The 12,568-nt window shown below is 49.3% G+C and overlaps 1 protein-coding gene across 1 annotated transcript in view; it reads right to left on the bottom strand.

Annotated features, from left to right (window-relative positions):
• Positions 1-12,568, bottom strand: part of B4GALT4 (beta-1,4-galactosyltransferase 4) — a 248,968-nt gene that overhangs the window by 140,478 nt on the left and 95,922 nt on the right. Inside the window, exon 2 of the mRNA XM_078656709.1 lies at positions 10,099-10,550. Within this exon, the coding sequence (XP_078512835.1) occupies positions 10,099-10,384 (286 nt within the window). The 5' untranslated portion in view covers positions 10,385-10,550. The remainder of the gene's footprint in view (positions 1-10,098; positions 10,551-12,568) is intronic.

Below are 12,568 nucleotides of genomic sequence, written 5' to 3'. Positions count from 1 at the left end.
TCCCCTGCGTGGGACCAAGTGACAATGTTATCTTTACTTGTGGACTGTGAAAATTCAATAAATATAACTTTGAAGAAAAAAAAAGAAGTAGGGAGTCTGACCAAGTAAGACAATATGCAAATGACCTCAGGACATCACGACGTCGCGCTATAAAATAAATGAAATAGTGCTATTTAAATTATTTGTGTAAATACTGGGACAGACTAACCCATCTGACAGTCTTACAGTGTCTGCATTTATATACAGGGACAGAACAAAGGCAAAAGCATGCCTCTCTTAGGTACTTGTGAAGAGAAGGCAAGCTGTGTGCCTTTGTTTGGCTCTGTGACATTTACATTTAAATGCAAGGTTCCAGGCGGCCCCAGTCAGCATATACAAACAAAAGGAAGCTGGATGGCCCCTTAACTTTGGCCCAACTGGAGGTGAAACAAGCATTTGCAATGCAATAGGTCTCGCCTTTGCAAGAGTTGGAGCCATTGGTATTGTAAATGACAACTGGCATTGTAAAATGCGGGACATGGTCTGGTTTAAAGTGAATGTCCAGCATAAACTACGGTGTAAATGGCCCCATTGGTTTCAAACATTAGCATCTTATGATACCAACGATTTCCTGCATAAGAGATCCCAATGACACATGCGCCGACTCCATAATGCCAAAAATGTCCACAGTATGCCAAGGATGGTCAGCATTATGCCATATATGAGAAACATAATATCAAGGATGCCCACAATATGCCAATTATGACGCCTATTTTTGCCAGGGGTATGCCAACAATTCTCAATGTGAGAAAGGTGGACATCATGACACCAAAGACAGGCACCATTGTGCATATGACAACTAGAATATAAAAGTAATTGCCTGCACTATGCCACGGATAGCATTGGAATTCCAAGGAGGCCCACAATATATCATGATGTACCTAAATAATGTCAGGAACTGCACTATGCCATAGGTTAGAATCATCATATTATGGGTATCTACTGCATGTCAATCATACCACCCTCAGTACAATATTTTGGGCCCAGTAATGCTTCAGGTGCGCATTGACATGCAATAAATCTTATATGTGTCCAGAGATGCCACTGCTAAGGTCAAGTTGGCAGCCACAGAGGGACAGTCCACACTGTGCTAGAACACAGACACTAGCATTACCACTCTCACTCACACACACATACTGAGTGACACACCCACTCGTGCAGACAAATGCAGATACGCAAACATGCACACAGTCCCCCAGGAGCAGCAATTCAGTACTGTGGACCACAAGCATGCCATCAAACTAAGTCTTTCAACTTTGATGATGAGTACACAAAAATATGTTCGTACACATGAATCCAAAATCTACATATAGCATCGACCCAACTGTATGAATTTCCCAATTCAGCACAATGCCTGGGAGTAGCATTAATCAATAAAATCCCAGTCAAACAAGTTTCGATCTAAAGTAAGCATTATGATGACAATGGGGTAGTGAGCCACTCGGCACCCATAACACCACGAATGACTTAGCACACACGCCAAGGACTGTGCGCAACCGAGGGGTTGAGTAAAGTGCCCTGCTCGCACAAGAGCAGTGTGTGCGCCAGACCAAGTACCGGGCCTATGTGTTCCTGATATAGCACAGATAGACAGGACATCGCACCGGGGGTACACGATCAGCGGAAGCCCTTACAAATGAGTGCATGCCTTTAACTACATTATAATGTTAGCGCATTAAAACAACACATTTCTCAATTGTCGATGTATCCAGTAGAACAATGCCAAACTGTTTCTGTACACTATTATGTATAATTACCTTATAGAAACAAGCATGGAACGCTAAACAAGCTGGTGAAGGAGCCAGAGCTGAGGCTCAGCACCGCCATGCATGCTGTGCAGACCATAATACTGGTCATGTGGCAATGCAGGAACCAATCAGGTTGCGAGGTTTTATTCACCACTAATGTGAAAAAATGCAAATAAAATTAAACAAGCATTACGGGCATTGTATTAAATAAAATAGCCAGGTATTGCGAAACTCACCGCCGCAGCCGAGCTCGAACAGGAAGCCAGGCAACCTGTGTTGGGACGGGGGCGGGGCTGCAAAAAAGGAAGGAAACAGACGGGAGCCTACCCTGTGCTCCTGTGAAACCAGCCGGAAGTGGGCGTGTGAGCTAGCGGGGCTCCCGTGCTCGTGGAGAGCCCGTGGTTAAATAAAATTCACCAATCACATTAGTTCACAACAGCTGAACGGAAGCGCACAGGAGATTCCGCACACGGCCAGCAGAAGCGCGTGCCACTTGCCTAAAATAATTAGAGACGCGAAAGTCATTAGGCGCGATCACAACAACAGATCTGCAGCGCCCTGGAGAGTCAAGCGCGTGCCACTTGCCTGCAAAAAAACCAAGCATTTACAATGCAACGGTTTCGCCTTTGGAGAAGTTAGAGCTATTGGCATTGTAAATGACAAAATTTGTATTTATGTGTTGGTTTTGAAAACAGATAAATAAATGGCATTGTCATTTACATTGCCAATAGCTTAATCTCTCGCAAATGCGAGAACTATTGTACCCTACGGACGAGCTCAGCAGACAGAAATTACTACCACACACACACACACCCAGAGCCACACACACACACACCCAGAGCCAGCCACACACACCCAGCGCCAGCCACACCCAGAGCCACACACACACACACACACACCCAGAGCCCCACACACACACACAACCAGAGCAGTCACATACACACACACACTGGAGCAGTCACACACACACACACACTGGAGCAGTCACACACACACACACACTCTGGAGCAGTCACATATACACACACTCTGGAGCAGTCACATACACACACACACACTCTGGAGCAGTCACATACACACGCACACACTCTGGAGCAGTCACATACACACACACCCTGGAGCAGTCACACACACACACCCAGGAGCAGTCACACACACACACACACTCTGGAACAGTCACATGCACGCACACACTGGAGCAGTCACACACGCACACACTCTGGAGCAGTCACATACACACACTGGAGCAGTCACACACGCGCACACACACTCGGGATCAGTCGCATACACACACACTGGAGCAGTCACACACGCACACATTCTGGAGCAGTCACATACACACACACACACACACACTGGAGCAGTCACACACACACACACACACACACACACTGGAGCAGTCACACACACACACACACTGGAGCAGTCACACACACACTCCGGAGCAGTCACACACACACACACACTCTGGAGCAGTCACATGCACGCACACACTGGAGCAGTCACACACGCGCACACTCTGGAGCAGTCACATACACACACTGGAGCAGTCACACACACACACACACACACTCGGGAGCAGTCACACACACACACACACACTCGGGATCAGTCACATACACACACACTGGAGCAGTCACACACGCACACATTCTGGAGCAGTCACATACACACACACACACACACTGGAGCAGTCACACACACACACACACACTGGAGCAGTCACACACACACACACACACACACTCCGGAGCAGTCACACACACTCTGGAGCAGTCACACACACACACTGGAGCAGTCACACACACACACACACACACTGGAGCAGTCACACACACACACTGGAGCAGTCACACACACACTCCGGAGCAGTCACACACACACACACACACACACACTCTGGAGCAGTCACATGCACGCACACACTGGAGCAGTCACACACGCGCACACTCTGGAGCAGTCACATACACACACTGGAGCAGTCACACACGCACACACTCTGGAGCAGTCACATACACACACTGGAGCAGTCACACACACACACTCGGGATCAGTCACATACACACACACACTGGAGCACTTACACACGCACACATTCTGGAGCAGTCACATACACACACACATACACACACTGGAGCAGTCACACACACACACACACACACACACACTGGAGCAGTCACACACACACACTCCGGAGCAGTCACACACACTCTGGAGCAGTCACATGCACGCACACACTGGAGCAGTCACACACGCACACACTCTGGAGCAGTCACATACACACACTGGAGCAGTCACACACACACACACACTCGGGATCAGTCACATACACACACACACTGGAGCAGTCACACACGCACACATTCTGAAGCAGTCACATACACACACACATACACACACTGGAGCAGTCACACACACACACACTCTGGAGCAGTCACACACACACACACACACACACACACTGGAGCAGACAGAAACAGGGTGCTTGGAGAAGGTTCATGATGGATGGACTGAGGCATCAGGCAGTAGTTGGGGGGAATCTGTTAGTGAAGGTTGAAAGTGATCACTGCCGCATGTCTTGTGCCTGCCAGGTCGTCCACCAGCCTCTGCAGTGTGCATGTTGACGTGCATACATCTAGGAGCCTATATCGCTGCCAGACTGTGCCGTCTCCTCGGCACGCCGGTGGTGATGCTCCATGGTTGGCCTTTTCTGCTCAGTAAACAGGCTCCACGGGAGGGGGCCGGGGACGTGTGTGGCTCGCTGCCGGCGTGTGCTTGTAATTGCCGAGCCTCCTGCCTGCCTGTCTGCCCTCCACCCCCCGGCGGCGCCTCGTCCTAAGCTTTGGGCCACGTTCAAGCCACGCTGGCAAAGTCTCAATGAAACAAGCACCACAACTCGCACACACGGTCCCCACGCCCAGCATCTCACATACCGACACAGCTTTCTTCTCCTCCCGCCGCTGCAGTAGGATTAATTAAGCAGAGGCAGCATGGCCGCTGGAGAGGGAGGGTGGGGAGGGGTGGGGGCCCGGGGGAGCGGCAGAGCGTGACGGAGGAGGGCAGAGTGAAGGGGGGGAGGCCAGCGGAGCCGAGCAGCTCCTGAAAGCAGCCACGCACAACATAACACGGAGACCACAGGCACAAAGACGACAGCCACGCACGATAACCGGAGCACAGGCACAAAGACGACAGCCACGCACGATAACCGGAGCAAAGGCACAAAGACGACAGCCATGCACGATAACCGGAGCACAGGCACAAAGACGACAGCCACGCACGATAACCGGAGCATACATACCGGGCAAAGACGGAAGACGGAGACGACCGCCACGAGTCAAGCACAACATAACACGGAGACCACAGGCAACCAAATGACAAAAACATGGCTTGAAAAAGAGAAAAAAAAACACCGCCCACCGCCGCATGACGTAGGGAAAGGGGTGGGATGAGTATAAATCGCGGGAACGCCCACGAATCTGCTCCGGCAATGACGGGCAGATCTGTCTTCCAATGGCTAGCCTCCATTTATGGAGCTAGCCAATGGAAGACAGAGGCGGGAGAAAGCTCCATACTTCTAAACAAAAGTTTTCGCCTGCGCGATATTGCTTGCGCAGTAAACGCCAGGCGAAACATAAAAAGCGCACAGCTGCCCCAGCAAAGGGGCGTCACGGCGCTGCCAGCATCAGAATAACAGACCAGGCACCAAGACAGAGGATGCTGAAAAAGAAAAGAAGTGACAAAAAGCCTAGCAAGACGGCAAAAGGAAGGTTTAAATGGCTTTCCTAAATTCCAGAAAGCTTTCCATACTGCGAATCTGAACAGGCAGGGAGCTCCATATTCTGGCCGTCAGATAGCGGAAGGACCGGCTACCAGCGCAAAGATGTTTCACACGGGGGACAGTAACCAGATGCTGACCCCGAGAATGCAGCTGGCACGAGGGAGCATAAGGGGTGAGAAGATTAGCTAGTAAGCTGGGCGTGGCAAGCTTCAAAATCTTAAAAGAAAGACACAATGTCTTAAATTGAATGCGTTCAGCCATGGGGAGTCAATGGAGTTTCCTGATGGCACCAGCTGAGGGGCAGGTCCGTGGTAGCCCCAACGAGGCTCTGGCTGCAGCGTTTTGAAAATGTTGCACCCAAGTTATTTCAGCCTGATTAGCCCCCAATAGGATGGAGCTGGCGTAGTCCAATCGGGATAGAATAGCAGGCTGGACAATCAGCTGGCGTGTTGGAGGGTCAAAAAACTTCTGAAGGGGCTTAAAGCCACGCAAGAGGCCAAAACAGGTGCCGGCAACTTTTTTTGTGTGGTCTTGGAAGCTGAGGGAGGAATCCATCCATACCCCCAGGTTCTAAACCACTCCCTTAGGTTTAGGGGCAGTGCCCAAGACACTAGGCCACCATTGCTCAGTCCAAGCGCTCGAGTTCTTCCCTACCAACAGAACCTCTACTAGGCATCAACAAGAAGCTCATTCAGCGTTTGCAGACTGTATAAAATGCAGCGGCCAGATTTGTTCTTGATGCCCCTAGCTTCTCCTCTGCCACGCTAGCCAGGAAGAACTTATACTGGCTACCGATCCAGGCTAGGATTTCTTTTAAGATCCTTTGCCTGGTCTATGGGCCTTGTATGGAATAAGCTCAGAAGGCATAAGATCTCTTCTTTCCTCCTATTCTCCTAGTAGAACACTTCGTTCCTCTAACAAAAATCTTCTGTCTGTCCCCCGGGTTCTTAGAGCCAGGTGGGGAGGGAGGGCGTTTTCCTCTCTCGCCCCTAGGCTGTGGAACTCTCTCTCCCCGGAATTAAAAGGGCAACCATCTGCCCGCTCTTCCGGAAAGCATTGAAAACATGGCTCTTTGCAGAGGCTTATCTGTAATCTGGTGTCGGCTCATATTACATACTGTACCATCCTTAGGCGCCTTGATGCCCTTTGGGTTAAGTTACGCGATATAAAACTGTATTCATTCATTCATTCAACCTCAGTTTTGCTGGCATTCAACTGCAGGCAGTTAGTAGTCATCTATTCCGCAATGGCAGCCAGTCCGTCTCTGAATGTGGAGACATTCAGAGTGGAGCCTTCAGTCAGGACCACCACCAGCTGCGTATCATCCCCATAGGAGACCATGGTCAAGTCCCACTGCCTGGCAACTGCAGTAAGAGGCTGAACATACAGGTTAAGTAGTGAAGGACTCAGCGCAGAGCCCTGGGGCACCCCCTGATCGATGGAGTAAGCCTGGGAGAGAAATAGGGGGGGCTGGCACTCGAAAAGATCTATCGGTCAGGAATGATCTGAACCATTCCAAGGCCAGGCCGGCCACATCAACTTCCTCCAATCGCTGTAACAATGATACCATGCGAGACGGTGTCAAAGGCGGCACTCAGATCGAGCAAGATCAGTGCCGCCGTCTGACCGGAATCAAGAATGGTCCGCAGATGTCCAGTCACAGCCAGAAGAGCCATCTCCGTGCTGTGACCCGGGCGGAAACCATTTTGGGATGAATCCAGGATGTTATTAGAGCTCAGACAGTTCGTTAAGTGTGATATTCACATGCGTCTCCGCGATCTTAGCCACCCAGGGGAGGAGAGATATAGGCAGGACATTTTTTAGCTTAGTCGGGTCAAGCAAAGGTTTCATGAGAATGGGGGATACCCACGCCTGTTTCCAAGGCACCGGGACCACCGCTGTGGAGAAGAAAGAGTTAACCAACTGACATAAGGGGGCTAGAAAAAGAGAGAGTGACTCCCTAAACCGAGCTGGTTTTAAAGGATCGGCTGGCGAGCCAGATTTGACTTTTCTGCTCAACCAGATGAACTCGTCCTGGGAGATACTAGGGATAGCTAAAAGAGAGGGCAGAGACAGAGATCTATGAAGAGCTGTGGGAGGGGAAGATGGCACTTGAGGGAAGGCCCGATAGATGGTGCGAACTTTCTCAACAAAGAAAGTGGCTAAATCCTCGCACTGCTGTTCGGATGAAATAGCGGATGCCAGATTTTTCCTAACCCTGAGGTCTTTAACCGCATCGCTGCGGCAGCTTTTCCCGCTGTGCGCGGCAATTTTAAAAATACCACAGTTCATGACGAGCTCAGCTCGTCATCAGCACACGGCAGGTAATCCTGATGACGAGCTGAGCTCGTCATCAGCATCGAAGGGGTTAAGAATCTTGATAATACATTTGGCTGGGTTAGGGCTCAGCTTGATTTTATAGGCATAATAGGCTGCACGAACTGTACAGATGATTTTATGATAGTGCTTACTCCTTCAGATACCAAACTTTTTTCAGTTTTCAGAAAAAATTTGAACTAAAAAGGGTACAGCAACAAAAATAGAAAGTCAGACAGCAAAAAGGTATATTATACAAAAGTATTTGAGAATTGTAAAAAAGCTACAGGGTTAAAGTTGGGTAACGCAAAGGGGTTATTGATAAACGTAAGGTTAGGACTAGGGGTTAAAGTAAGTCATGCTGTGACGGTGGAGGAAAGGGAAGGTGTATATAGCGGAGGTAGACAAAGGATAAAGTTAGGATTGTGGTAAGAGTTAATGATGGGGAAGGGTTTGGGGAACGGCCTGGGTAATGGTTAACTGCAGGGGTGGGTTGCAACCTGGGTAAAACACTTCATCTTTCGTTGCCTCAGTTTTCTTATTTGTGAAACCGAGCGCTTACAAACAGCATCAGAATAAAGCACTAGGAATAGTGCTTTAGATCCTGTTCTAACAAAATCTCGTTCATGTTTCAACCAGTCTTTTCCTCCACTTATACACACCTTTACAAGTTTGTGTCTCTGACCAAAGAAAATCTTGTAACTGTGCAACAGCCAACATGATTACCTTTGCCAATGTTTATTACTGTGCTACTTGCATAAAAGCGGTTCAAAACCTCATCAGGGGTAGCAAGCGCTATGTAAATGCAAACCTTTTCCCTCTTCTATCCCGGCACTATCTTCCTCAATTCAAATAACAGACTAACATATCCACCACTAAAATGTATTTCATATTTCACAATACTAATTCACCACTAATCCTTTATGGGTTCCAGAGTAGCGTGCTACTCGCTGAAAAAGCGCTTCATTGCCTTCCGTCGGCTGTGCAGGGGGCTGCAGGAAAGTTGGGAACTCAGGCAGACAGAAACGCCTCAAGACATGCCAGTGCTTAGAAAGAGTGTTAGGGCTGGGGCAGAGTCAGCCACATGTCAGGCTGCTGTCTCCATGGAGCTTCATGGGCCGGGGCAGAGTCAGCCATGTGTCAGTCTGATGTCTCCTCGGGGCTTCATGGGCTGGGGCAGAGTCAGCCACGTGTCAGGCTGCAGTCTCCATGGCGCTTCATGGGCTGGGGCAGAGTCAGGCATCTGTCAGGCTGATGTCTCCATGGCGCTTCATGGGCTGGGGCAGAGTCAGCCACGTGTCAGGCTGCAGTCCCGATGCGGCTTCGTGGGCTGGGGCAGAGGCAGCCACGTGTCAGGCTGATGTCTCCATTATGGGGTGTGGCGAAGATAGTCACGTGACTGCCATCTCTATGGAGCTTCAGGGCTGCAGCACAGTCAGTGTCTCCAGGGGGCTTGATGGGCTGGGACAGAGCCAGTCACATACTTGATGAGTGCTCAGTGGAGTTAAGTATCCTGCCCGACGTAAAGCACGCTCTAGGGTAGTAAGCGCTATTAAACGTTGCACTACAATATAATAGCGCAGAGCCTTTATTGTTGCACATTCTCATAATTTCAAAATCGGATAATTTCAATATTATTTACAACGCAGTCATTGTTGCTACTCATTTACCTTACGCAGATAACCATCGACAAAGCCAATATTCCCGGCTTGTTTTAGGTATAATGTCAGTTATTGTATTAAATATCTGGATAAAATATCAGAAAGAGACAGCAAAATAGTCGGGTTGCATGCTATGGTAAGCACACATTTTTAACTCACATGTTTAAGCCACACCTTGAGTTACATTGGGTCACGCCCCTTTGAGAGACCCCTCTCCCCCCAGTATTTTCCTCTCACTTAAAGCCCTGGTGAAACGCAATGTGTGTTTGAATTATTACAACTATCTTTGTCATAATATGCAACCAACATACCTTCACCAAACTCTTTTGTAGATTCCAATCAACACATGCAAGTTACTACTTGTACTACACCTACCTGGACAGCAAAGGGACCCGATCCCACCCACGCATCCATCTATACATGCAGACAATGTGGGAAAATAACCACAAGTAGAGAAAAGCACTAAGGCGTAGAATCACCCTTTAAAAATACCAAGATCTGCTCAATAAAAAGTTATAAACCATAAAAATACCAAGATCATGGTTCCTATACTTACTCAGGTACGGAGACAAAGCGGGACAGAGCTTCAGGTTAGTGTCCTCCATAAATGTCGACAAAGGCTTCGCTTCCTGTCCCTCTACCTTTATCACCGCGTTCTTTCGGATCCTCTCCCAGGAGCTCGCCCAAGAGGTCTCGTGAGCATCCTGCTGTAAGTACTTTGCCTTAGGAAAGTTCAGCAGAGAATCAGAAAGGAAGTGGGAAGTGGCCCACCCCATCAGCACCACACACAGGGCGAAGAGAAACAGCAGCCGGAACCGGCACAAGAGTTGGCCCACCCCCATGGCGTTCCCTGGTCCGGCAGTAGAGTGAGCCGATCTCCAGGGCTGGCGTCAACGATGCCTCTCGAACATTGAAAACCATCCAAGCCCTCACAGCATTCTCTCAATCAATGTCCGCGTTTGATGTTAAGATATCCAAGCCAAAGATATGTCAAAGCAATCCAAGAACCTGAGAAAGACAAACAGATATCCATGTTACAAACAGCACATCACTCTATCATCTAGAAAAGTACATGGTTATACAAGTAAAATGGGAACAGATGGACGCTTCAGCAATTCTTTTGTACTGGAGTACCCTTATTTGCTGTTGAAGGACAGAAGAGGAATGAAACACCCACAGGATATTACTTCCAACTACAACAAAGAATGAACAATGTTAGAAAAAATAACTGCTTGCCGCTATAGTTAGTGCACGAATAGATCCGAAGGTGAATTAAGTGAGCACCAATTAGTTGACTTACCAAAGACGCTGAAAGGCCATTAAAGTATGACAAATCAAGCAGCCAACATTTCTGGTAAGCATAGAAGTGGGAATTTACATCACCCATTCTTGCTTAAGGAGGCACTGAACTAATCTAGAGTTGATCATTCACCTGGCCTCAGTGTGTCCACCTCCTTTGTGGTAGTTCCAAGCTCTACCTTGTGGCAGATCCGTCCCAAGCCCCTCAGAGTGCCCCACAGCCATCTACAGCCACCCATCCTAATCAACCTCAACATGGAGTCAACAGATGATATAGTGGCAAACCAGAACATTTCTCCTTAGCAATACTTATACAGCACGGCGATACCTGTGGGCAAGCCTTAGACAGAGATGGATGCCCACACCTTTCCTAAAGCTAAACCCCACTCCAACAGGATATCTGATGGTTTATTTTAGCTACTCCAAGCCCTGCCATTGCCGACATACAGTGCAAAAATCTATCGGAACAGAATTAATTCATATTCATAACTCAGGCCCAATCTTGTTATTCTTCTCACCAGCTCTAACCCAAAAGAATAACAATAAAAATTCAGGTGTCCCAAAACAAGATCAAATTCAGACATCATAAAATCCCTCAATCTCATTCATTAGACGCATGGGGGTGCCATCATAATTGGTCTCCCGAAAACATACCGAGATTCAACAAATACAGAGTAAATTGACTTGAATTAATATTAGCCCTTCATGAACCAGCGGTGAACTGGAGGGGGGGGGGAGATAAGAGAAAGCAGAACAGGAGTACGCATTTGCTGGGAAGGAGGGGACAGCTAGCACGGTCAATGGTCTGAGAGGGAGGAGGCAGGCTAAATAACCCGGCTACCTTCGTCTTAGAGAGTTTGCAATCCTTCCTTGAAGATCCCCTTTAGGCGCAATTGCAAATCAACTGGCTCCGATCTGGATCCAACTGGCACATGGAACAATTTCACATTGTTAAATATTCAAAAGCAGTTCCACATTTTCAGAATGTGAATAACCCACGGTTCTCCGCATGCTGCACTGTTATCCAATGGTGATCCTCTCCTTCAAAGTCAATCATGACATTTTGTTCTGTGTCCCCTGATTTTTGATGTTTGTGGGACAGTCTTTAACATTCTACACGCATTTTTAGCCAGTTTGCATTAGTTCATGTTTTTGCACCATATCACCAAGGTCAGGGCTATAGGGCAACCCACTGACCTGCTTTACCTAGACATCCTGCCATTAATCCCAAGTCATAAATATTCTTAATATACTGTGATGGCAACGTGCCCCGCCGGCGAACCAGGCAACGGGCACCCCGCCAGGGAACCAGACAACGGGCACCCCGCCGGGGAACCAGGCAACGGGCACCCCGCCGGGGAACCAGGCAACGGGCACCCCGCCGGGGAACCAGGCAACGGGCACCCCGCCGGGGAACCAGGCAACGGGCACCCCGCCGGGGAACCAGGCAACGGGCACCCCGCCGGGGAACCAGGCAACGGGCACCCCGCCGGGGAACCAGGCAACGGGCACCCCGCCGGGGAACCAGGCAACAGGCACCCCGCCGGGGAACCAGGCAACAGGCACCCCGCCGGGGAACCAGGCAACAGGCACCCCGCCGGGGAACCAGGCAACAGGCACCCCGCCGGGGAACCAGGCAACAGGCACCCCGCCGGGGAACCAGGCAACAGGCACCCCGCCGGGGAACCAGGCAACAGGCACCCCGCCGGGGAACCAGGCAACAGGCA

This window comes from Lissotriton helveticus, chromosome 8, assembly GCF_964261635.1.
Source record: "Lissotriton helveticus chromosome 8, aLisHel1.1, whole genome shotgun sequence".
In the NCBI taxonomy this organism is placed as follows: domain Eukaryota; kingdom Metazoa; phylum Chordata; class Amphibia; order Caudata; family Salamandridae; genus Lissotriton; species Lissotriton helveticus.
Note: the sequence above shows the minus strand (reverse complement) of the source record. Positions and strands in the feature narration are given on the sequence as shown.